At 47.7% G+C, this 21,092-nt stretch overlaps 1 protein-coding gene and 19 non-coding genes across 20 annotated transcripts; all 20 read left to right on the top strand.

Annotated features, from left to right (window-relative positions):
• The first annotated feature begins 761 nt into the window (after positions 1–761).
• Trnal-caa (transfer RNA leucine (anticodon CAA)) lies at positions 762–881 on the top strand. The gene is made up of 2 exons: positions 762–799; positions 836–881. It is a non-coding gene; the product is annotated as a tRNA-Leu (tRNA).
• Positions 882–947: 66 nt separating this feature from the next.
• On the top strand, positions 948–1,066 carry Trnal-caa (transfer RNA leucine (anticodon CAA)). The gene is made up of 2 exons: positions 948–984; positions 1,021–1,066. It is a non-coding gene; the product is annotated as a tRNA-Leu (tRNA).
• Positions 1,067–1,132: 66 nt separating this feature from the next.
• Trnal-caa (transfer RNA leucine (anticodon CAA)) lies at positions 1,133–1,252 on the top strand. Its single transcript has 2 exons — positions 1,133–1,170; positions 1,207–1,252. It is a non-coding gene; the product is annotated as a tRNA-Leu (tRNA).
• Positions 1,253–1,318: 66 nt separating this feature from the next.
• Positions 1,319–1,438, top strand: Trnal-caa (transfer RNA leucine (anticodon CAA)). Its single transcript has 2 exons — positions 1,319–1,356; positions 1,393–1,438. It is a non-coding gene; the product is annotated as a tRNA-Leu (tRNA).
• Positions 1,439–1,504: 66 nt separating this feature from the next.
• Positions 1,505–1,623, top strand: Trnal-caa (transfer RNA leucine (anticodon CAA)). Its single transcript has 2 exons — positions 1,505–1,541; positions 1,578–1,623. It is a non-coding gene; the product is annotated as a tRNA-Leu (tRNA).
• A 65-nt stretch (positions 1,624–1,688) lies between these two features.
• Positions 1,689–1,808, top strand: Trnal-caa (transfer RNA leucine (anticodon CAA)). The gene is made up of 2 exons: positions 1,689–1,726; positions 1,763–1,808. It is a non-coding gene; the product is annotated as a tRNA-Leu (tRNA).
• Positions 1,809–1,874: 66 nt separating this feature from the next.
• On the top strand, positions 1,875–1,994 carry Trnal-caa (transfer RNA leucine (anticodon CAA)). Its single transcript has 2 exons — positions 1,875–1,912; positions 1,949–1,994. It is a non-coding gene; the product is annotated as a tRNA-Leu (tRNA).
• A 125-nt stretch (positions 1,995–2,119) lies between these two features.
• LOC119381922 (uncharacterized) lies at positions 2,120–5,118 on the top strand. The gene is made up of 2 exons (XM_037649673.1): positions 2,120–2,307; positions 4,119–5,118. The coding sequence occupies exons 1-2, from the start codon at positions 2,120–2,122 to the stop codon at positions 5,116–5,118; spliced, it is 1,188 nt and encodes a 395-aa protein (XP_037505601.1).
• Positions 3,321–3,440, top strand: Trnal-caa (transfer RNA leucine (anticodon CAA)). The gene is made up of 2 exons: positions 3,321–3,358; positions 3,395–3,440. It is a non-coding gene; the product is annotated as a tRNA-Leu (tRNA).
• Trnal-caa (transfer RNA leucine (anticodon CAA)) lies at positions 3,507–3,626 on the top strand. The gene is made up of 2 exons: positions 3,507–3,544; positions 3,581–3,626. It is a non-coding gene; the product is annotated as a tRNA-Leu (tRNA).
• Positions 3,694–3,813, top strand: Trnal-caa (transfer RNA leucine (anticodon CAA)). The gene is made up of 2 exons: positions 3,694–3,731; positions 3,768–3,813. It is a non-coding gene; the product is annotated as a tRNA-Leu (tRNA).
• A 3,881-nt stretch (positions 5,119–8,999) lies between the features above and the next one.
• Positions 9,000–9,118, top strand: Trnal-caa (transfer RNA leucine (anticodon CAA)). The gene is made up of 2 exons: positions 9,000–9,036; positions 9,073–9,118. It is a non-coding gene; the product is annotated as a tRNA-Leu (tRNA).
• A 66-nt stretch (positions 9,119–9,184) lies between these two features.
• Positions 9,185–9,304, top strand: Trnal-caa (transfer RNA leucine (anticodon CAA)). The gene is made up of 2 exons: positions 9,185–9,222; positions 9,259–9,304. It is a non-coding gene; the product is annotated as a tRNA-Leu (tRNA).
• A 66-nt stretch (positions 9,305–9,370) lies between these two features.
• On the top strand, positions 9,371–9,490 carry Trnal-caa (transfer RNA leucine (anticodon CAA)). Its single transcript has 2 exons — positions 9,371–9,408; positions 9,445–9,490. It is a non-coding gene; the product is annotated as a tRNA-Leu (tRNA).
• Positions 9,491–15,603: 6,113 nt separating this feature from the next.
• Positions 15,604–15,723, top strand: Trnal-caa (transfer RNA leucine (anticodon CAA)). Its single transcript has 2 exons — positions 15,604–15,641; positions 15,678–15,723. It is a non-coding gene; the product is annotated as a tRNA-Leu (tRNA).
• Positions 15,724–15,789: 66 nt separating this feature from the next.
• Positions 15,790–15,909, top strand: Trnal-caa (transfer RNA leucine (anticodon CAA)). The gene is made up of 2 exons: positions 15,790–15,827; positions 15,864–15,909. It is a non-coding gene; the product is annotated as a tRNA-Leu (tRNA).
• A 66-nt stretch (positions 15,910–15,975) lies between these two features.
• Trnal-caa (transfer RNA leucine (anticodon CAA)) lies at positions 15,976–16,095 on the top strand. Its single transcript has 2 exons — positions 15,976–16,013; positions 16,050–16,095. It is a non-coding gene; the product is annotated as a tRNA-Leu (tRNA).
• A 66-nt stretch (positions 16,096–16,161) lies between these two features.
• Trnal-caa (transfer RNA leucine (anticodon CAA)) lies at positions 16,162–16,281 on the top strand. The gene is made up of 2 exons: positions 16,162–16,199; positions 16,236–16,281. It is a non-coding gene; the product is annotated as a tRNA-Leu (tRNA).
• A 66-nt stretch (positions 16,282–16,347) lies between these two features.
• Trnal-caa (transfer RNA leucine (anticodon CAA)) lies at positions 16,348–16,467 on the top strand. Its single transcript has 2 exons — positions 16,348–16,385; positions 16,422–16,467. It is a non-coding gene; the product is annotated as a tRNA-Leu (tRNA).
• A 4,192-nt stretch (positions 16,468–20,659) lies between these two features.
• On the top strand, positions 20,660–20,778 carry Trnal-caa (transfer RNA leucine (anticodon CAA)). Its single transcript has 2 exons — positions 20,660–20,696; positions 20,733–20,778. It is a non-coding gene; the product is annotated as a tRNA-Leu (tRNA).
• The last annotated feature ends 314 nt before the right edge of the window (positions 20,779–21,092 follow it).

Here is a 21,092-nt window from a genome sequence, read left to right as displayed (position 1 = left end):
AATTGCGCAACGAGTAGGTTGTTGAATGCTTCCAACCCATTACAAAGGGCTCTGCCATAATTCTTCATCGTCATCAGGCACAGCATCAACAAAGTGCGCAGAATACCTTACATGCGTTTAGCAGGTACCAACGCTCTCCGTAGAATGACGAAAAATGGCACAGTGCCTGCTGCCCTACTTCTCAAAAATTACAATGATAGCGTGATAGATAGGAGATAGCGTAGCGTAGTTTATAGCGTAGTGGGTTCCTCGCAAGTGCACTTGTATTGGTTGCCAAGGAAGCCCATAAGCGCGTGGTCTCTTTCCTCGGGGTCTCAGTAAAGTTCTTCGCCCCCCCCCCCCGTTTTCTCTCCCACGTCAACGTATGCAGCATGACGGGAGAGGGAAATAGCGACCGGGCGTCACCCAATTCAAATTACATAACTGGTGGGCCGTTTAAAGATTCCAACCCATTACAATGGGCTGAGCCATAATTCTTCATCGTCATCAGTCGTCGCGTCAACGAAGTGCACATAATGCCTTAGAGACGTGTAGCTGGTGCCTCGCTTCTCCGCAGAATGACGAATAATGGTTTAGTAGGTGCTTCCCAACTTCACAAAAATTGTGATTAATGGCGTAGTGGGTACCTTTCTAATGTACTTGTATTGTAGCCCCAGGAGAGCTTAACGGGCTCTAGAAACGCCGCTCTTCCAGCTTTCGCTGTGACTGTGCTGCGGTTTCAGCGCAGGCCTGGCGTTTTTTTCTTGTGGTGCGCACGCCGTGTCAGAATGTCCGAGCGGTCTAAGGCGCCAGACTCAAGGGAAAACCTTACCCTGCGATGCGGGTTAAACGAGACTTCTGGTCCACGAATGTGGGCGTGGGTTCGAATCCCACTTCTGACATACTTTTTTTTGTGCGCCACCATACGCACAAATCACTGATGCTTTTTCTTGCGGTGCGTACGCCGTGTCAGAATGGCCGAGCGGTCTAAGCGCCAGACTCAAGGGAAAACCTTACCCTGCGATGCGGGTTAAACGAGACTTCTGGTCCACGAATGTGGGCGTGGGTTCGAATCCCACTTCTGACATACTTTTTTTTGTGCGCCATCATACGCACAAATCACTGATGCTTTTTCTTGTGGTGCGCACGCCGTGTCAGAATGGCCGAGCGGTCTAAGGCGCCAGACTCAAGGGAAAACCTTACCCTGCGATGCGGGTTCAACGAGACTTCTGGTCCACGAATGTGGGCGTGGGTTCGAATCCCACTTCTGACATACTTTTTTTTGTGCGCCACCATACGCACAAATCACTGATGCTTTTTCTTGTGGTGCGCACGCCGTGTCAGAATGGCCGAGCGGTCTAAGGCGCCAGACTCAAGGGAAAACCTTACCCTGCTATGCGGGTTAAACGAGACTTCTGGTCCACGAATGTGGGCGTGGGTTCGAATCCCACTTCTGACATACTTTTTTTTGTGCGCCACCATACGCACAAATCACTGATGCTTTTTCTTGCGGTGCGTACGCCGTGTCAGAATGGCCGAGCGGTCTAAGCGCCAGACTCAAGGGAAAACCTTACCCTGCGATGCGGGTTAAACGAGACTTCTGGTCCACGAATGTGGGCGTGGGTTCGAATCCCACTTCTGACATACTTTTTTTGTGCGCCATCATACGCACAAATCACTGATGCTTTTTCTTGTGGTGCGCACGCCGTGTCAGAATGGCCGAGCGGTCTAAGGCGCCAGACTCAAGGGAAAACCTTACCCTGCGATGCGGGTTCAACGAGACTTCTGGTCCACGAATGTGGGCGTGGGTTCGAATCCCACTTCTGACATACCTTTTTTTGTGCGCCACCATACGCACAAATCACTGATGCTTTTTCTTGTGGTGCGCACGCCGTGTCAGAATGGCCGAGCGGTCTAAAGCGCCAGACTCAAGGGAAAACCTTACCCTGCGATGCGGGTTAAACGAGACTTCTGGTCCACGAATGTGGGCGTGGGTTCGAATCCCACTTCTGACATACTTTTTTTGTGCGCCACCATACGCACAAATCACTGATGCTTTTTCTTGCGGTGCGCACGCCGTGTCAGAATGGCCGAGCGGGGATTTCACTTCCGGCCACTGCTATGTACGGACGTGTGCATCATGCGCTCCGTAGGGGCGGATACAGCGGCCCAGATGGGTCGCGGAAACAGGATTGTCGCCGAAGATGAACAAGATTACGAAGTCGTTTTGCCGCAGTTGCCTACAGGTGCGTGTGTTATGAATACTGTTTTTCTACACGGAGATATTAAGGCAAGGCCGTATCGTGTTGAAGACGTCCGTGACCTTTGGTTAGTCTGGGTATGTTGCCTGAGGTACTCGCCTTAGGCGCTTTCCAGATGAACCACGTCTGGGCCGTGACTTTCAGTACAGCGCAAGCCACGAAAAAGATGCTAGCAGTTGGTGACGTAAAGATAAAGGAAAGGCGCTGCCTCGTTATCGACCCGAACAAGCAGGATATCCGGCTAAAGCTTTATTGGCTTCTGCATAATGTACCGGATGAAGATGTGCGCACCGCGCTCGCAAATTATGGAAGAGTGACAGAAGTATCAAAGGAACGTTGGCGCGTCCAAGGTATCGCCGATAAAGGAACCTCGACCAGGACTGTCACCTGCAATTAAAAGCGGGCTTGACAGTCCAAGACCTACCACACCAGCTCCGAGTGGGCGGTATAACAACGCCCACTCGGAGCTAACAAGGAGAATCACAAGAAATTGGAAGCAGACACAAGCACTACGGCTCCGGGACATCATGCAATGCATTCAAAGACCTCACAACCACTAAGCCCTGGTGTCCTATATTTTGGACATGAAGATTTTTCATTGCAGCGGCATAAGCGGAAATGTTAGGAAGGGCCCCCTTTGTAAATAGGCCGTCAAGCATTTTAGAAACAACAGAGAAAATAATGATAGCTACAGAGAAAATAGTTATTTAGCAAAATGTCATCAAATATTTGGTTGCGGCGTTTGTCGTCTTTTTCACCTTCCGCCGTCTTGTTTTCAAGATTGCAGGCTTCCGAGGAAGACGATGATGGAAAAACTACTGCCTATGTTTGGACACGTGCATCGAGAATACCACAGACACATTTTTGAATGCTTTAGTAATTCATGTCACAATTTATAGCAATCTTTCTTCGTGTCTTTTTTATAGGACGCCAGGGCCGAAAGGGTTAAACAATTTATGCCAAACAAAGTGTGATTGGCGGTTTTAATGCATTGTTAAATACTTCTTGTCAAACGACACCTGTTTTTTTTGTGTGTGTGTGTGTACACGATGTACCTCGTTCTGAATAAAGAAAAAAAAATTCAGAATGGCCGAGTGGTCTAAGGCGCCAGACTCAAGGGAAAACCTTACCCTGCGATGCGGGTTAAACGAGACTTCTGGTCCACGAATGTGGGCGTGGGTTCGAATCCCACTTCTGACATACTTTTTTTTGTGCGCCACCATACGCACAAATCACTGATGCTTTTTCTTGCGGTGCGCACGCCGTGTCAGAATGGCCGAGTGGTCTAAGGCGCCAGACTCAAGGGAAAAGCTTATCCTGCGATGCGGGTTAAACGAGACTTCTGGTCCACGAATGTGGGCGTGGGTTCGAATCCCACTTCTGACATACTTTTTTTTTGCGCGCCACCATACGCACAAATCACTGATGCTTTTTCTTGTGGTGCGCACGCCGTGTCAGAATGGCCGAGTGGTCTAAGGCGCCAGACTCAAGGGAAAACCTTACCCTGCGATGCGGGTTAAACGAGACTTCTGATCCACGAATGTGGGCGTGGGTTCGAATCCCACTTCTGACATACTTTTTTTTTGTGAGCCACCATACGCACAAATCACTGATGCTTTTTCTTGTGGTGCGCACGCCGTGCCAGAATGGCCGATAGTGACTTCCGGCCACGACAGTGAACGGACGTGCCATCATGTGCTCCCGTGTAGGGGCGGTTTCAGCGGCTCGTGTGGGCCGCGGTATCAGGTGTACCGAAAAGCCAGGCGAAGATTTCCAGGTTGTTCTGCCTCATTTGCCTTCAGGTGATTCTGTTTTGCACACGGTTTTTTTGCATGGCAATTTAAAAGCCAGACCGTATCGAGTGGAGCATGTCCACAGCCTTGCTCGTCTTTCGCTGCTGCCGGAAGTGGTCGCCCTTGGGGCATACCAAATGAATCACCTGTGGGCAGTGACGTTCAAGGATGATGAAGGCAAAAAGCAGATGCTGGCGGCGGAGTCATTCGACGTCAAGGACCATCGCTGTATGGTGATTGACCCCCGTGACCGTGGTGTGCGGCTAAAGCTATACTGGCTGCTTCATGGCGTGCCGGACGAAGACGTGCGAGTTGCCTTGACGCCTTTCGGAAAAGTCACCGAAATAAGCAGAGACAAGTGGAAGGTCCAGGGTTGCAGTGACAAAGGGTCAACTACCCGCTCGGTTACAATGAAACTGCATGTGGGCGTTACTGTGGACGACCTGCCACACCAACTGCGTGTTGCGGAAGACATGGCGCTCGTCGTCATTCCTGGCAGAGCACCGCTCTGCCTCCGATGCCGGGGCATCGGGCACATTCGACGGGACTGCCGCGTGCCGCGTTGTGAGGTTTGTCGTCGCTATGGCCACGATGACTCTCACTGCGTGCGGTCATACGCCAGCGTTACCGGGCCAAGCCGAACGGATGAAGTCTCTGAGCACCTGATGGACGCCGCGGACGCCGAAGAAGCGAGCAGGGAGGACGACAATGTGGAAATGCCTGTAAAGCCCCTTGAACCTTCTTCAGGAGCCGCACAGGAAGGGACCAGTGAAAGCGACAAGCCCCTTGTTGCGCCAGGAACGAAGGCAGAGAAAAAAGCAGGAGACGACGACGCGAAAGCCGCGAGCGAGTCATCGTCAGCTGCGCGAGAGGTCGGCCCGGGTGCAACGGACGTCGAGATGACCGCGGCAGGAGCCATCGCTTCAAAGCGGGCTCGTGAGGCATCTGACAGCACAGGAAACGTGGGCACGTCAGGCACCGGAGAACCTCCAAAAAAGACAGCGACTGGTCGGCGGCCTACCTTGAAACCAAGGCCAAACCTGCCGCCTGACCGTGGGGAGACCCCAACGCCGCCTCCGCCTTAGCGGAGGAGACGTTCCAGAGGAGCACAAGTACCCACTGCTGCGACGTGAGTAGGACACCCGGCCAAGCAACCATCACGAAATGGCGACTAACTTTAAACCTAATATGCGCGTTGCGACGTTGAATGCAAGGGGACTGCGTTCACGCAGGAGGCAATGCCAGATTAGTCGCATTCTTTTGGAAAACGACGTAGACCTTTTGGCTGTACAAGAAACTAAAATAGAAAGCGAAGAACAAACTGAGCAAATGGTTCAAGTTTTTCGCCCTAGGTACACAGGCGTCCACTGTTAAAGGGAACATCGGAGCGTGTGGCAGCAGCTCGGCGCCACCGCCGGCCGTCGGCTGCAACGAGATTCGCGCAGACGCAGTGAGCACCGTGCCCAGTGCTCTTTCGTCGCGTCAGCGGTTCGCTTCGCGACGATTCGCAGCGCGGAAGCAGACGGCAGCAGACAACGAAAGAGCACGACTCACAGCGTGCACTGCGCCTGCGCGAAACTCGTTGCAGCCGCTGGCCGGCGGTGGCGCCGAGCTGCCGCCACACGCTCCGATGTTCCCTTTAACAGTGGACGCCTGTGTACAATGTATGCGTTTGTCATGCTGTGGGGCGGTCAGGAGGTTGCGTCGTTTTCATTCGTAGTAGCATCGCGGTTGTTGAAAATGTGTCCACCTGCGATAGCGGTAGGCTGGTTGTGTGTGATTTTATTTTTTCTGGAATGCCTTGGCGTGCCGTGTGCATTTATGCACCGAACAGAGCGCACGAACGAGAAGAATTTTTCAAGGCGGTTGAGGGGTTTTTAAAAACAGAAAGAAGTGTTGTGTTCCTAGGAGACTTTAATTGTGTCTGTAGAGCTGAAGATAAAACGACGAATATCAGTGTGCGTGATAGAAGCGCAGAGTTGTTGAGCGCAATAGTGACCGAGAGAGAACTGGAAGATGTCGGTTACGTAATGACGCGAGAGGGCCAAGTACGGTACACGCATTTTCAAGGTCAGTCGCATGCAAGGTTAGACAGAATATATTTGTCGGCGAAGTTGGTACCTCTATGCTCATCCTATGAAACGCAGCACCTTAGTTTTAGTGATCATTGTATGATCACGGTTAATATTGGCGAAAAACGAAAGGCTGCGACGTTTAATTGGTTTCTATGGAAATTTAATGAAAAGCTACTGCAAGATGAAGTATTTGTCACGAAAACCAAAGAATGTCTTACAAATGCTCTTCGTTTAGAAACCAACAACTTCATGTCTGTGTGGGAGCAGTTTAAGTGTGACGTAAAGATGGTTGCCATCGAAAGAGCCTGTGTATTACGTCACAAGGAAAGGCAACAAGAGAAGCAGTTACAAAGTGAGCTGGACTACATGTTAAGCGTAGAAAACGAAGCGCCGGGAAAGTTCGAAAAAGAAATAGAGGTGAAAGCAAAGCTCGAATTTATCGACGAAGATAAGTACCGCGGAGCAATGATAAGAGCACGCCCTGAACGATTGTGGATGGGCGAAACGCCCACTAAGCGAGTGCTCAGTGAAGAAAAGAAACATGCAGCAAACAAAGAGATAACTGAAATACGGTATCGCAATCACACTACACGTGACCGTGCAGAGATAAATCTTGCTTTTGTTGAGTTTTACACGGAACTTCTGAGCAATAAAATTAACGACCCCAAGCGCTTCAAAGAGGACTTTCTGGCCCTTATGCCAAGATTGGAAGACTCTGAGAGGGAGTTAATAGAAGCAGAAATTACGGTGGCAGAAATTGAAGCAGCTATAGACGGTCTAAGTAACGGCAAGTCACCGGGGCCGGACGGCCTGGGTGCTGCCATATACAAACATTTTAAGACAGAAATGGCAGTGGCATTACATCGAGTTATCACAGAATGCTATGAGAAGAAACAGGCACCTCACTCATTTAGGACTGCTCACGTAGTATTGATACCCAAAACTGAGGATCCTGCAAAGTTAAGTTCAGTAGAGTCTTATCGGCCCATTAGTCTGACCAACACCGACTATAAAATATACATGAAGGTGTTAGCTACACGGCTCCAAAGTGTTATCACGTCCCTAGTCGGCCCACATCAGACATGTGGTATTAAAGGCAGAACCATCTTCACGAACATACACATAGCCAGAAGTATCCTGGAATGCTGTGACGCAATGCATGACCGCGTGGCCATGATTCAGCTAGATCTGCATAAAGCGTTTGACAAAGTTGTACACGAAGTTTTGTTTTTATTGTTGGATCATGTGAATGTTGGATCTGTTATTACCGAAGGTGTTAAAATGGTGTACCGTGAGTGTACGGCTAAGTTAGTAATCAATAAAGAATTAACTGCTTCTATTCCAGTGCGCTCGAGCGTGAAACAAGGATGTGCTCTGTCGCCTCTCCTTTTCGCGCTATACTTGGAGCCATTTTGTTTACGTATGCTTGCAACCCCTAGTGTAAGAGGGTATTCCTTTTTGAGTAGTGAAACCAGAATATTAGCCTATGCTGACGATATTGCCGTGTTCTTCACTGACAAAGAAAGTGAGCAAGAAGTTGTAAGAATAGCTACAGATTTCTGCGCAACGACCGGTAGTGCAATCAGTTGGCCAAAGTGCCTTGGCTTTTGGCATGGCAATTGGCAGAGCACACCTGAGGTTTATTGTAATATGAATTGGAAAATCACGCCGGGAAAGTACCTCGGCGTTCCTTTAGACCATTACCGGAATGCTACTGAGTACTGGTCTGAGGAAAACAAACGCATCAAAAATTGTACCGACAAGTGGGGTGGCCGCAATTTCTCGATGTTTGCAAGAGCGTCTGTTTGCAATGTATTTTTGATTGCCAAAGTTTTTTATGTTCTGCAAGTGTTAACCATGACCCGAACTTCGGTTCAGAAAATGCACCGAGTATTCGCGACCTATATATGGGGATCGCAGTGGGAGCGCATGAGCCGGTGCAATTTATTTCATAAGGTGAAAAATGGTGACCTAGGACTATTGCATCTGTTCCTTAAACAGCTGGTGAGCAGATTCGTTTTTGTTCGGAATCAAACTGATATTTTTTTGAGAACTGTGATCCAAGCGCGATTGCAGAATCCCCTACACGATTTTGTTGTGTCGTCCTTTTCTTTTGAAGCTGGACCGCTGAGTCCTTATTTGCGTGAAGTTGTTTCGTCTACACGCCTGCTCAAGGAAATATTTTCTTATGAATACTTGTCTGATGTCACCAAAAAGAAACTGTATCGTGATCTTCGGGATGTGTTTTTGCCAGTACCATTATATCGAGCTCCGTACAGGCTGGGTCCTGAGCGCGATGTGTTAATTAAAGCGTGTTAAAAGAATGCCGGTTAGACCCTCAGTCAAAACCTTCTTTTTTCAGGTGCATACCGGCACCCTCCCTGTGTTGCCATGGTTACAAAGTAAAGGGCTCTTTGTACCCTGGTCAGTGAACTGTTTAATATGCGGGAAACCAGAAACGATAGAGCATATTTCCCTCGATTGCCACGATACTGTATTCTTGTGGGATGTGCTACAACGGACACTAAAAAAAGAATTACCTATTAGCGCATTCGGAATTCGCTTTCTTCCATGTGCAGGTACAGGGGAAGTGCCGAGTGACATGCTAATGTTGCTTTGCATGCATAGCGTATGGAAGACAAGAATGGATATCCGACATGTTCATATAGAGGCTCACTCAGCAAGGGACTATTTTGTTGAGAGTATGCTGTACACACGAGACTTGTTCAATGCACAGCCTGAACCTCCAGAGTGGCTACCTGTACTTGATCAATTGGCTTCTCTGAAATACGCGCTGGCTAAGCTAAGCCAGTGTTTTTATAAAATGTATATATTCTGTATGTGATCATTTTGGTTGTGGTTGTAAAAAGCAATAAAGGAAAAAAAAAAGTGTCAGAATGGCCGAGCGGTCTAAGCGCCAGACTCAAGGGAAAACCTTACCCTGCGATGCGGGTTAAACGAGACTTCTGGTCCACGAATGTGGGCGTGGGTTCGAATCCCACTTCTGACATACTTTTTTTTGTGCGCCACCATACGCACAAATCACTGATGCTTTTTCTTGTGGTGCGCACGCCGTGTCAGAATGGCCGAGCGGTCTAAGGCGCCAGACTCAAGGGAAAACCTTACCCTGCGATGCGGGTTAAACGAGACTTCTGGTCCACGAATGTGGGCGTGGGTTCGAATCCCACTTATGACATACTTTTTTTTGTGCGCCACCATACGCACAAATGACTGATGCTTTTTCTTGCGGTGCGTACGCCGTGTCAGAATGGCCGAGCGGTCTAAGGCGCCAGACTCAAGGGAAAACCTTACCCTGCGATGCGGGTTAAACGAGACTTCTGGTCCACGAATGTGGGCGTGGGTTCGAATCCCACTTCTGACATACTTTTTTTTTTGTGCGCCACCATACGCACAAATCACTGATGCTTTTTCTTGCGGTGCGCACGCCGTGTCAGAATGGCCGAGCGGGGATTTCATTCCGGCCACTGCTGTGTACGGACGTGTGCATCATGCGCTCCGTAGGGGCGGATACAGCGGCCCAGATGGGTCGCGGAAACAGGATTGTCGCCGAAGATGAACAGGATTACGAAGTCGTTTTGCCGCAGTAGCCTACAGGTGCGTGTTTTATGAATACTGTTTTTCTACACGGAGATATTAAGGCAAGGCCGTATCGTGTTGAAGACGTCCGTGACCTTTGGTTAGTCTGGGTATGTTGCCTGAGGTACTCGCCTTAGGCGCTTTCCAGATGAACCACGTCTGGGCCGTGACTTTCAGTACAGCGCAAGCCACGAAAAAGATGCTAGCAGTTGGTGACGTAAAGATAAAGGAAAGGCGCTGCCTCGTTATCGACCCGAACAAGCAGGATGTCCGGCTAAAGCTTTATTGGCTTCTGCATAATGTACCGGATGAAGATGTGCGCACCGCGCTCGCAAATTATGGAAGAGTGACAGAAGTATCAAAGGAACGTTGGCGCGTCCAAGGTATCGCCGATAAAGGAACCTCGACCAGGACTGTCACCCTGCAATTAAAAGCGGGCTTGACAGTCGAAGACCTACCACACCAGGTCCGAGTGGGCGGTATAACCAGGGGAGTGAAACTTCCTATACCATCCATGGAACGCGATATTCGCTCGCAGCGCTAGACGAACGCCTGGTGTTTGGGGGCGGTGCTAAAACATTGCGGCGCATTGCAGACACGCACTGAGGGACGCCATCTTGATGAGGACTGAGGATCCGAGTGGCGGGGGGAGCGATTTAGCGCCAAGTTCAATTGGGATGCACCAGCAAGCCAAATTGAGTGAGTGGAAGGTATTCAGATGGCGAGCGCGCGACCGTCTTCCTGTTGTGTAACCCGCCACATGATCAAAACGACAGTCGTTGCATTCTTATTGACGAAGGTTTGCCCATCCACCTATTTTTGCACCACTTATTCTAAGTAAGACTGTGTTTTTGTTTACGTGTACACATAAATTAGACGAAAATAAAGAGCATAGCTTGTTTCAATCTTTTATTGCCTAAGCGTACCATTCATACAGTAAAAACACAACACAAAAAACAAAAGCAGACAATCAGAATGCAATAAATAAATTATGCACGTGTATGCTCAAATAAATTACACAGCTACTGCTGCAACCGTATCCCGATATGCCGTGCAAGCGTAGGAAAACAAAACGAGCAGCATGCAGATCCTACCTTTCGTCCGCCGCGGATCCGAAAGAATTTTAGGCCGGTGCGGCGTGGAGAATTTTGACGCCGCTCAGCACAGCACGATTTATGATAACGGCGCGAATACATTCATGCGTCTGTTTCGCTGAAGCTTGCAAGGGTTTTGCCACTTTCGCTGAAACAAACTTTACAGTGGTAAAAGCGACCTTTGGGACACCGTAGGTCGCAGCATGCACGGGCGCGTGACAAGAAACGCCCCCTTTTCGCCGTGAGAGATAAGACGGTGCAGTTCCCGTTTTCCACTCCGGGTGGCGCTCGTAATTTCGCAATCCCGAACTGCAACCTTTAGGCTCACTTGCGTATTAAAAACACTCGAGTTAATAAGTAAACTGGTAATAAATATGAAATGGAACAAGAACGTTCATTTATGCTCGTTGGTATAGTACAGCCCCCAAACATTAAGATCGCTGCGGTCACGGGACAGAAAAACCGCGAATTTTCATCCCCCTGGTATAACAAGGCACTTGGTTGTGCCAGGACGGGCACCGCTTTGCTTACGATGTCGACGAACGGGACATATACGCCGGGACTGTCGCATACCCCGGTGTGGTCGGGGCAGACGCTATGGTCACGAAGACAGCGAGTGTGCCCAAACTTACGCCAGTGTGGCCGGGCCTGTGGCTGGCGACCATCTCACGGAGCACATAATGCACCAAGTTGATGCAGAAGAAGCAGCGGACAGCAGAAATCGGGGTCCCGTGTTCACGCCCCTTTCTAAGGGCCCGAAGGACGAAGGAAGCGAAGCGGCTCAGGCTGAACAAACGGGTCAACAGACCAACAGCATGAGCTTTATACCGCGGGACGAGAGCGACAGCAAAAATGAGCAAGGTATTGGGTCGTCGACTGGACAACCTGAAGATATGGACGTCACAAGAGCGGGGACAAGCGCAAAGCGAACGCTTGAAGATGTCAGCAACGAGGACGCAGAACCAGAGAGGACAACAGGAAGTGAGCCGGCAACGAAAGCGGCAACGCTCAGGCGACCCAGCTTGAGGTTCAAGCCGAACATCGCTGCGGGCACACGTCCGCCGCCGAAGCCACCCTCGTAGCCACGGGGGAAGACAGTCAACGAGGGACCTAAATCCATAGGCGCTCAAGGACATAGCGAATATGGCTTCATTATTATGTGACGCGTGTGGAAAGTGCAAGCCTTGTACGTGTCTATCCACAACTTCAACGGTGGAAGCCAGGGATGTGTCAATCGGCGAGGTAATAACCATGCGGTCCGTATCTTGCCCGCGGCCTTCACAGCCCATAACTACGTTGCGTATCGCAACATTAAATGTGCGCGGACTTCGATCTAAACGAAAGCAATATCAGGTTAGTCGTCTTTTCCTGGAGGACGACCTCGATATCATAACGGTACAGGAAACGAAGGTCGAAAGTCAAGAACAAACGGACCGCATGGTCGAACATTTTCGGTCCTGCTATAATGTTTGCATATGTCATTCTGTTGGCAACTCTGGAGGGTGTGCTCTCTTTCTGCGGAACTCTTTAGGATTTGTTGAAGAGTATGTTCATGCTAGCGATGACGGCCGTCTCGTTTTGTGCGATTTTGACGGTTTTGGTAAAAAATGGCGCATCATTTGCGTATATGCACCGAATAGTATAACTGAGCGGCTATCCTTTTTTGCAAGTGTCGAACTGTATTTAATATCTGAAATAAACGTGATAATTCTGGGCGATTTTAATTGCGTGTGCTTCAGAGAAGATACAAGCAAAAGACTATCCGTTCGTGATCAAAGTGCTTTGTTGCTGTCAGCGCTTATGCAAGAGGGGGTTTTTAAAGATGTAGGAAACGTATTGCAAATTGGAAGTGACGCTAGGTTTACGCATTTCCGGCGCGATTGCCACTCCCGTTTAGATAGAGCATACGTATCAGATGTACTCGTGCCGCTATGCAACAGTTACGAGCACAAACCAGTAGCTTTCAGGGATCACAGTGCTGTAATGTTTTTTCTGGGAGTGAAGAAGAAAAGATCAACCTTTTCTTGGAAACTGTGGAAACTGAACAATAAATTACTTAGTGATGAAGTCTTTGTGGATAAGGTAAAAATACTTATTGAAAAAGTGCGCTCGTCTGAGTCGGGGCGAATGGTCGCTGCATGGGAACAGTTCAAGGAAGAAGTTGAAATTGCTGCAATTGAAAGGTCTTCCATGTTACGCTACAATGAAAAAAGAAAGCAAAAAGAACTACAAGGTCAGCTAGAATTCTTGTTGTCACTCGAAAGCACGCGACCAGGCACTTTAACTAAAGAGATAAGAGAGGTCAAGAACCAGCTCGAGATAATGGACACTGAAAAATACAGAGGAGCAGTCATACGCGCACGCGCAGAACACCTTTGGCTGGGGGAAACACCGACGAAACGCTCGCTGAGCGAAGAAAAGCGCTACGCCTGGCGTAAAGAAATAAAACAGATTAAATATGGAGGAGTGACTACCACGGACAAACAGATGATAGAAAGCGCGTTTTTGGATTATTATAAAGGACTTCTTGGGTGCAGCGGTAACAGAGAAGCAGCCTTAGACAGCGAGTTTTTGTCAATAATGCCGACACTAGATAACGAAACCACCGCACGCCTCGAAGAGCCGATATCAGTTGGGGAAATTGAAAGGGCCAATAATGAATTAAGTGAAGGGAAAACGCCCGGCCCGGATGGACTAGGCACAGCTTTTTACAAAGCATTCAAAGATGAGCTGTCGGAGCTCCTGTTACGCCTCGTAGCGGAGGCTTACGAGGTAAAGGAAATGCCGCCGCCCTTCGAAGGTCACATATTATACTCATACCCAAAAGTGAAGATCCAGTGAAACTCTTGTCAGTGAGTGCTTATCGTCCCATAAGCCTCACTAACACTGATTATAAGGTTTTTATGAAGTTACTTGCCAAGAGACTGCAAAGCGTAATACGGTTAATCGTAGGACCGCACCAAACATGCGGAATTAAGGGCCCAACAATAGGAACCAATATCCACACTGCGAGGAGAATCCTTGAGTGTTGCGATGCATGGTACAGCCAAGTAGCAATGTTGCAACTTGACCTAGAAAAGGCTTTTGACCGTGTTATGCATGATGTACTTTTTTCAATATTGAAACATGTAAATGTAGGAGATGTTATTTTAGAAGGGGTGAAGATGTCGTATAGGAATTATTTTGCTAGCATCGTAATTAACAAGGATGTCACTGCAAACTTTCAAATTGCAAGGAGTGCCCGTCAGGGTTCGCCAATTTCCCCCTTGTTATTTGCTATCTACTTGGAGCCCTTTTGTTTGAGCATAATCAATAGCGACAAGATACATGGTTTTAGGTTAATGACGGCTGAGGTCAATGTACTGTCCTACGCAGATGACATCGCTGTTTTTTGTAAAGACGGAGGGAGCATTAGTGAAGCAGTCAATGTAGCAGACAAGTACTGCAAGTGGTCAGGCAGTGCCTTAAACTGGGATAAGAGTGCAGGTTTTTGGCATGGTACCTGGGACGAAAAGCCTGAATTTTTCGAAAAGGTTAAGTGGAGCTCCGTGCCGACGAAGTACCTCGGTGTACCGCTTCAGAAATATAATGATCCCAGTGAATACTGGAACGACGAGACAGAAAAATTAAGGGAGAAAGCGAACAAGTGGGGAGGAAAAAACCTATCAATATTCGCGAGGTCAACAATTTGCAACTTATTCTTAGCAGCCAAAATTTGGTATGTACTTCAGGTGCTGTGCATGAACCGCTCAAATGTACAGAAGATACACAGAGTTTTTGCCACCTTTGTTTGGGCCTCCAAGTGGGAACGCACGAGCCGTACAAATCTTTTCCGGTCAGTGAAAGCGGGTGGGTTGGGATTAGCCCACTTATTTCTAAGGCAGATTGTTTCCAGGTTTATGTTTCTGCGAGATCAGAGCCATCCTTTCTTACGTACTATGCTACAAGTTAGATTATGCTGTTATCTACCTGAATTTGTTGTATCCACTTGTTGTGCTGGGCGTAGCGGCATTCATGGTTGTCTCAACGAAGCTGTGTCGGCTTTTAACATACTAAAAGTACGTTTTTCCTTACAGTACCTTGGTGTGGTGACAAAAAGACAATTATATAAAGACCTGATCGATGTAATGCTGCCTGTGCCGATGTATCGTGCGATGTATGAAAAAGGCCAGGGAAAAGACGTTCTTAAAAGGGTTAAAAGAATGGTGGTACGGCCATCAGCAAAGACCTTTTTTTTTCAGCTACACACTGGTACACTTCCCGTAAAACCATGGCTGCAGGAAAGGGGCTTATTCTTTCCGTGGTCTGTTAATTGTCTCCTATTGCGCAAACCAGAGAGTGTCGATCACATTTTTTAGACTGCCTGGATGCTACGTTTCATTGGGACATCCTTTACAACGAACTTTAAAAAAAAGACTTACCTTTGACACCCCATGGAATCCGTTTCCTACCGGTTCACAGTGACAGTGGCATACCGTACGACATGTTTATGCTGTTAAGTATGCACGCTATTTGGAAACCATGCATAGCATTTCGGCATGTTGACGCGAATGCCCTTTCTGTCAGAGAATACTTCATTGAAAGTATAGCTTACATAAGAGATGCATACAATGCACGAGAAGAACAGCCGGAATGGCTCCCTGTACTGAATGAACTTGTAGCACTAAAGCGCTTTTAAACAATTCATGCCAAACAAAGTGTGATTGGTGGTTTTAATGCATTGTTAAATACTTCTTGTCAAACTACACCTGTTTTTTTTTGTGTGTGTACACGATGTACCTCGTTCTGAACAAAGAAAAAAAAAGTCAGAATGGCCGAGTCGTCTAAGGCGCCAGACTCAAGGGAAAACGTTACCCTGCGATGCGGGTTAAACGAGACTTCTGGTCCACGAATGTGGGCGTGGGTTCGAATCCCACTTCTGACATACTTCTTTTTGTGCGCCACCATACGCACAAATCACTGATGCTTTTTCTTGTGGTGCGCACGCCTTGTCAGAATGGCCGAGTAGTCTAAGGCGCCAGACTCAAGGGAAAACCTTACCCTGCGATGCGGGTTAAACGAGACTTCTGGTCCACGAATGTGGGCGTGGGTTCGAATCCCACTTCTGACATACTTCTTTTTGTGCGCCACCATACGCACAAATCACTGGTGCTATTTCTTGTGGTGCGCACGCCGTGTCAGAATGGCCGAGTGGTCTAAGGCGCCAGACTCAAGGGAGAACCTTACCCTGCGATGCGGGTTAAACGAGACTTCTGGTCCACGAATGTGGGCGTGGGTTCGAATCCCACTTCTGACATACTTCTTTTTGTGCGCCACCATACGCACAAATCACTGGTGCTATTTCTTGTGGTGCGCACGCCGTGTCAGAATGGCCGAGTGGTCTAAGGCGCCAGACTCAAGGGAAAACCTTACCCTGCGATGCGGGTTAAACGAGACTTCTGGTCCACGAATGTGGGCGTGGGTTCGCATCCCACTTCTGACATACTTCTTTTTGTGCGCCACCATACGCACAAATCACTGATGCTTTTTCTTGTGGTGCGCACGCCGTGTCAGAATGGCCGAGTGGTCCAAGGCGCCAGACTCAAGGGAAAACCTTACCCTGCGATGCGGGTCAAGCGAGACTTCTGGTCCACGAATGTGGGCGTGAGTTCGAATCCCACTTCTGACATACTTTTAAAAATAAGCACAAATCACTAATGCTTTTTCTTGTGGTGCGCACGCCGTGTCAGAATGGCCGAAAACGCATACGATATTAATTCCTAAAACGGACGAAGGGGAAGAACTTAAACTGGTGACATCGTATAGGCCCATATCGCTGACCAATGTTGACTACAAGATTTTTATGAAGGTACTGGCAGCGCGACTTCAACGTGTCATTAAAGAAATTGTTGGAGAGCACCAAACTTGTGGAATCAAAGGCAGAAATATTAGCTCAAACATTCACAAGATGCGGTGTGTGCTAGAGTGTTGTGACGAGGAGTTACTTGGCGTTGCTGTGCTCCAGATAGACCTGGAGAAAGCTTTTGATTGTGTTGCGCATGATATTTTGTTTGTCATCTTAGATCATATTAATGTTGGTTCCATCATCAAGGAGGGAGTGGCCTTGCCGTACCAGAACTGCACAACACGTTTAATTGTTAGTAAGTCTTTGGGGGCCTCCATTCACGTAATGTGTTCTGTGCGTCAAGGCTGCCCCCTCAGTCCACTTTTGTTTTGTATTTACATCGAAGCGATGTGCTTAGCGATAACTGAAAGCGAAAAAATACGTGGCTTCAGCTTGGCGGCAGTGGAAGTTAAGCTGCTGGCATATGCAGATGACATTGCGGTGTGTTGTACGAACAAAGAATTGTAGAGGAAACGATAAGTGTTGTGAAACATTTTTGTAGCGTCACAGGGAGCCGCGTAAACGGGGGGAAATCTCTTGGGCTTTGGCACGGAAGGTGGCCTTCAACGCCGGACCATTTTGCGAATGTGCACTGGACGGAAACACAGGCAAAGTACCTCGGTGTTCCCCTTGAATGTTATAGCGGCAGCGAGGAGTATTGGTCGTGTCAAACAAAAGAGACGAAGGAAAAAGCAGACAGGTGGAAAGGCATGAACCTGTCTGTTTTTGCTAGGGCTACTGTGTGCAACATGTTTTTAAATCACTAAACTATGGTATGTAATGCAGGTGCTACACTGTTCAAGGATCAACGTGCAAAGGCTGCACAGAGTGTTCGCAGTTTTTATATGGGGCCCGGAATGGGAAAGGTGCAGACGGACCAATTTGTTCAGGCCCGTGAAGGACGGGGGTCTCGGTCTGGCGCACCTATTTGTGAGACAATTAGTAAATAGATTTTTGTTTTTCCGTGACGTCAGGGACCCGTTTTTGCGTACGATATGCCAGCTCAGGTTAGGCAGTGCCTTACCAGATCTTGTCACTACGGATAGCCGGCCCGTGACGTTGCGTGGCTATCTCAAGGAAGTGGTAGACAGTGTACGTGTTTAAATGCGAAGCATTTCTTAGCGAACTTCTGCGACTTTGAGCGTATCTATCTATCTATCTATCTATCTATCTATCTATCTATCTATCTATCTATCTATCTATCTATCTATCTATCTATCTATCTATCTATCTATCTATCTATCTATCTATCTATCTATCTATCTATCTATCTATCTATCTATCTATCTATCTATCTATCTATCTATCTAGCCGCCTACGACTTTGTGCTCTCCTGGCCGTTTCGTTAATCGGATGTATACCAAAATTGGTGTGTCATAACATGGCCTTATTACGAACATAAATGACAGGTCATATCATGAAAATCATGACACGCATGTCATGAACAGCATGATTTACATTCCACGACCTTAGGCTCTTGTGGCCGTTCCGTTAATTTCATATATACCAAAATTGGTACGACGTGACAAGAATTCATGACGAACATAATGACTGGTCCTAACATGCAAATCATGACGCGCATGTCATGTGCAGCACGATTTACATGACATGGTCTCTGGGCGCTCGCGGCCGTTTAAATGAAGGGATATATACGAAAACTGGTATGACGAGACATTTCTGTATGACGAACATAACTGACACGTGGTAACACGAAAATCATGAAAGGCATGTCATGTATGACATGATTTACATGCCACGCTCATGGCGCACTCGCGGTCGTTTCGCTAGATTGATATACACCAAGATTGGTATTGTGCTATGAAGAACATGAATAACAGGTGCTGGCAGTAAAACCATGACATATATGACATGTATGTCATGATTTACATGCCTCGCTCATGGTGCACTTGCGGCCGTTTCGCTGGCATAATATGCACCAAAATTGGTAATGCGCGACACGACCGTATGACGAACGTAAGTGAGAGGTGGTAACATGAAAATCATGACATGCAAGTCATGTACAACCTCATTTACATGCCACGCTCATGGTGCGCTAGCGGCCGTTTCAGTAGATTGATATACACCAAAATTGGTATTGCGCTAAGTGACTCTATGAAGAACATGAATAACAGTTGGTAAGATGAAAACCATGATATACATGTCATGTATGTCATAATTTACATGCCACGCTCATGATGCATTCGCGGCCGCTTCGCTAGCTTGATGTACACCAAAAATGGTATTGCGCGCAGCGACTGTATGACGAACGTAAATGAGACATGGTAACATTAAAATCATGACATGCATGACATGTACGACATGATTTACATGTCATTGTCATGGCGCATTCGTGGCCGTTTCGCTTGCGTGATATACACCAAAATTGGTATTGCGTGACGCGACTGCATGACGAACGTAAATGAGAGGTGGTAACATGGAAGCATGACATGCAGGTCATGTACGACATGATTTGCAAGCCACACTCATGATACATTCGCGGCCGTTTTCCTGGCTTGATATATACCAAAATTGGTATTGCGCGACGCGACTGTATGTCGAACATGAATAACAGGTGGTAACATGAAAACCGTGGCATGGTGTCATGTATATCATGATTTACCAGCCGCGCTCATGGTGCATTCGCGGCCGTTTCGCTAGCTTGATATACACCAAAATTGGTATTGCGCGAAGTGACTGTAGGACGAACGTAAATGAAAGGTGTTAATATGAAAATCATGACATGCATGTCATGTATGGCATGATTTACATGCAATACTCGTGGTGCACTCGCGGCCATTTCGCTCGCTTGATATACACCAAAATTGATGTTGCGCGATGTGACTGTATGACGAACATAAATGAGAGGTCTTAACATGCGAATCATGTTATGCATGTCATGTACGGTATGATTTCCACGCCACTGTCATAGTGTGCTTCCGGCCGTTTTGTTAACTGGATATATACCGAAATTGGTATGGCACGACTCGAGTGCGTGATGCACATAAGCGACAGGTCATGCATTGTATATACCAGAATATGCGTTTCATTGGCATGGTGTATACTAGATTGTGCATGCATGCGTGCATGGCAAACATGCGATATATGGTGGACTAGATGCCATGGCATGAATGATTTCATTTGGCTCAAAGACAAACAAGGCGATGTATGCAGCTCTTTGCTGGCTGCTTCGCATTACATCGATTCCCACAGTGCGTGGGATCTGCCGAATTTTTTTATCTGTTCGTTTTTCGTTGGATTATCTAGTAAGTGTTAGAAGAAAGGAATTGTACAAAGATGTATGTGATATGGTTTTGCCAGTACCATTGTACAGGGCCATATGCAGTGGAACACCGGGACAAAATGTACTCAAGCGGGTGAGAAACATGCAGGTACCTACAGGGGTGAAAACATTTTTCTTTAAGTTACATACAGGAACACTATCAGTAAAGACTTTCACAGAGGAACGGGGCTTTTTTACACCATGGGGGTCACACTGCTTGATATGTAAGAAACCAGAAAAAATAGACCATGTTTTTTTGCATTGTTGGGAAGGGGTACATTTTTGGGACAATTTGCAGAGGACAATAAAGAAAGATTTCCCACTGGATCCACACGGGATAAGGTATCTCGCAGTAACGAATGATGAGGAGGTCCCATTTGATGTAGTGATGTTGACCAGTCTCCACTGTATATGGCGTGCGCGAATGGCCGGATACCACTTCGACCCGGAGGCAAAGCCAGCAGTAATTTATTTCAGGCAAAGCATGTCTGCATTCATTGAGTGTAGCAAAATACAGGAGATCGAGCCAGAATGGTTGTCAAGGTTTGAACCTCTGGCAACCCTTAAGTATTTTTAAGAGGACAACATCAGTCCAAATGGGACTGATGGCAATGCTTGTTCTTTTTTATTGCATCATGTGAGTGTGCAATGATTGCCCTGTACAATGTCCAAGCCAGGCAATAAATAAAAAAAAGTGTCAGAATGGCCGAGCGGTCTAAGCGCCAGACTCAAGGGAAAACCTTACCCTGCGATGCGGGTTAAACGAGACTTCTGGTCCACGTATGTGGGCGTGGGTTCGAATCCCACTTCTGACATACTTTTTTTTGTGCGCCACCATACGCACGAATCACTGATGCTTTTTCTTGTGGTGTGGACGCCGTGTCAGAATGGCCGCCCACTTCCGACCATCCTATCGTACGGACGCGGAATGAAGGCCTCCTACAGAGCGGTCCAAGCGGGCCGCGGCAACAGGCTTTTTGACGCTGTTGAAGATTATCAGGTTATCCTGCCGAATCTGCCAACAGGAAAAATTGTGCTGAACACTGTTTTTATGCACGCAGACGTAAGTGCAAAGCCATATCGAGTCTAGGATTTCTGGGACACGTTGATTCATCTTGGGATGCTCGCT

The sequence above is a fragment of the Rhipicephalus sanguineus genome, chromosome 2 (genome assembly GCF_013339695.2).
Source record: "Rhipicephalus sanguineus isolate Rsan-2018 chromosome 2, BIME_Rsan_1.4, whole genome shotgun sequence".
NCBI classification, from domain to species: Eukaryota; Metazoa; Arthropoda; class Arachnida; order Ixodida; family Ixodidae; genus Rhipicephalus; species Rhipicephalus sanguineus.
Note: the sequence above shows the minus strand (reverse complement) of the source record. Positions and strands in the feature narration are given on the sequence as shown.

Bases quoted from the DNA above. Each gene is read 5' to 3' on its own strand.
- LOC119381922 (XM_037649673.1), top strand. From the start codon at position 2,120: ATGCGCTCCGTAGGGGCGGATACAGCGGCCCAGATGGGTCGCGGAAAC. The intron at 2,308-4,118 runs GTTAGTCTGGGT...GCATGTCCACAG, and splicing joins GAAGACGTCCGTGACCTTTG to CCTTGCTCGTCTTTCGCTGC.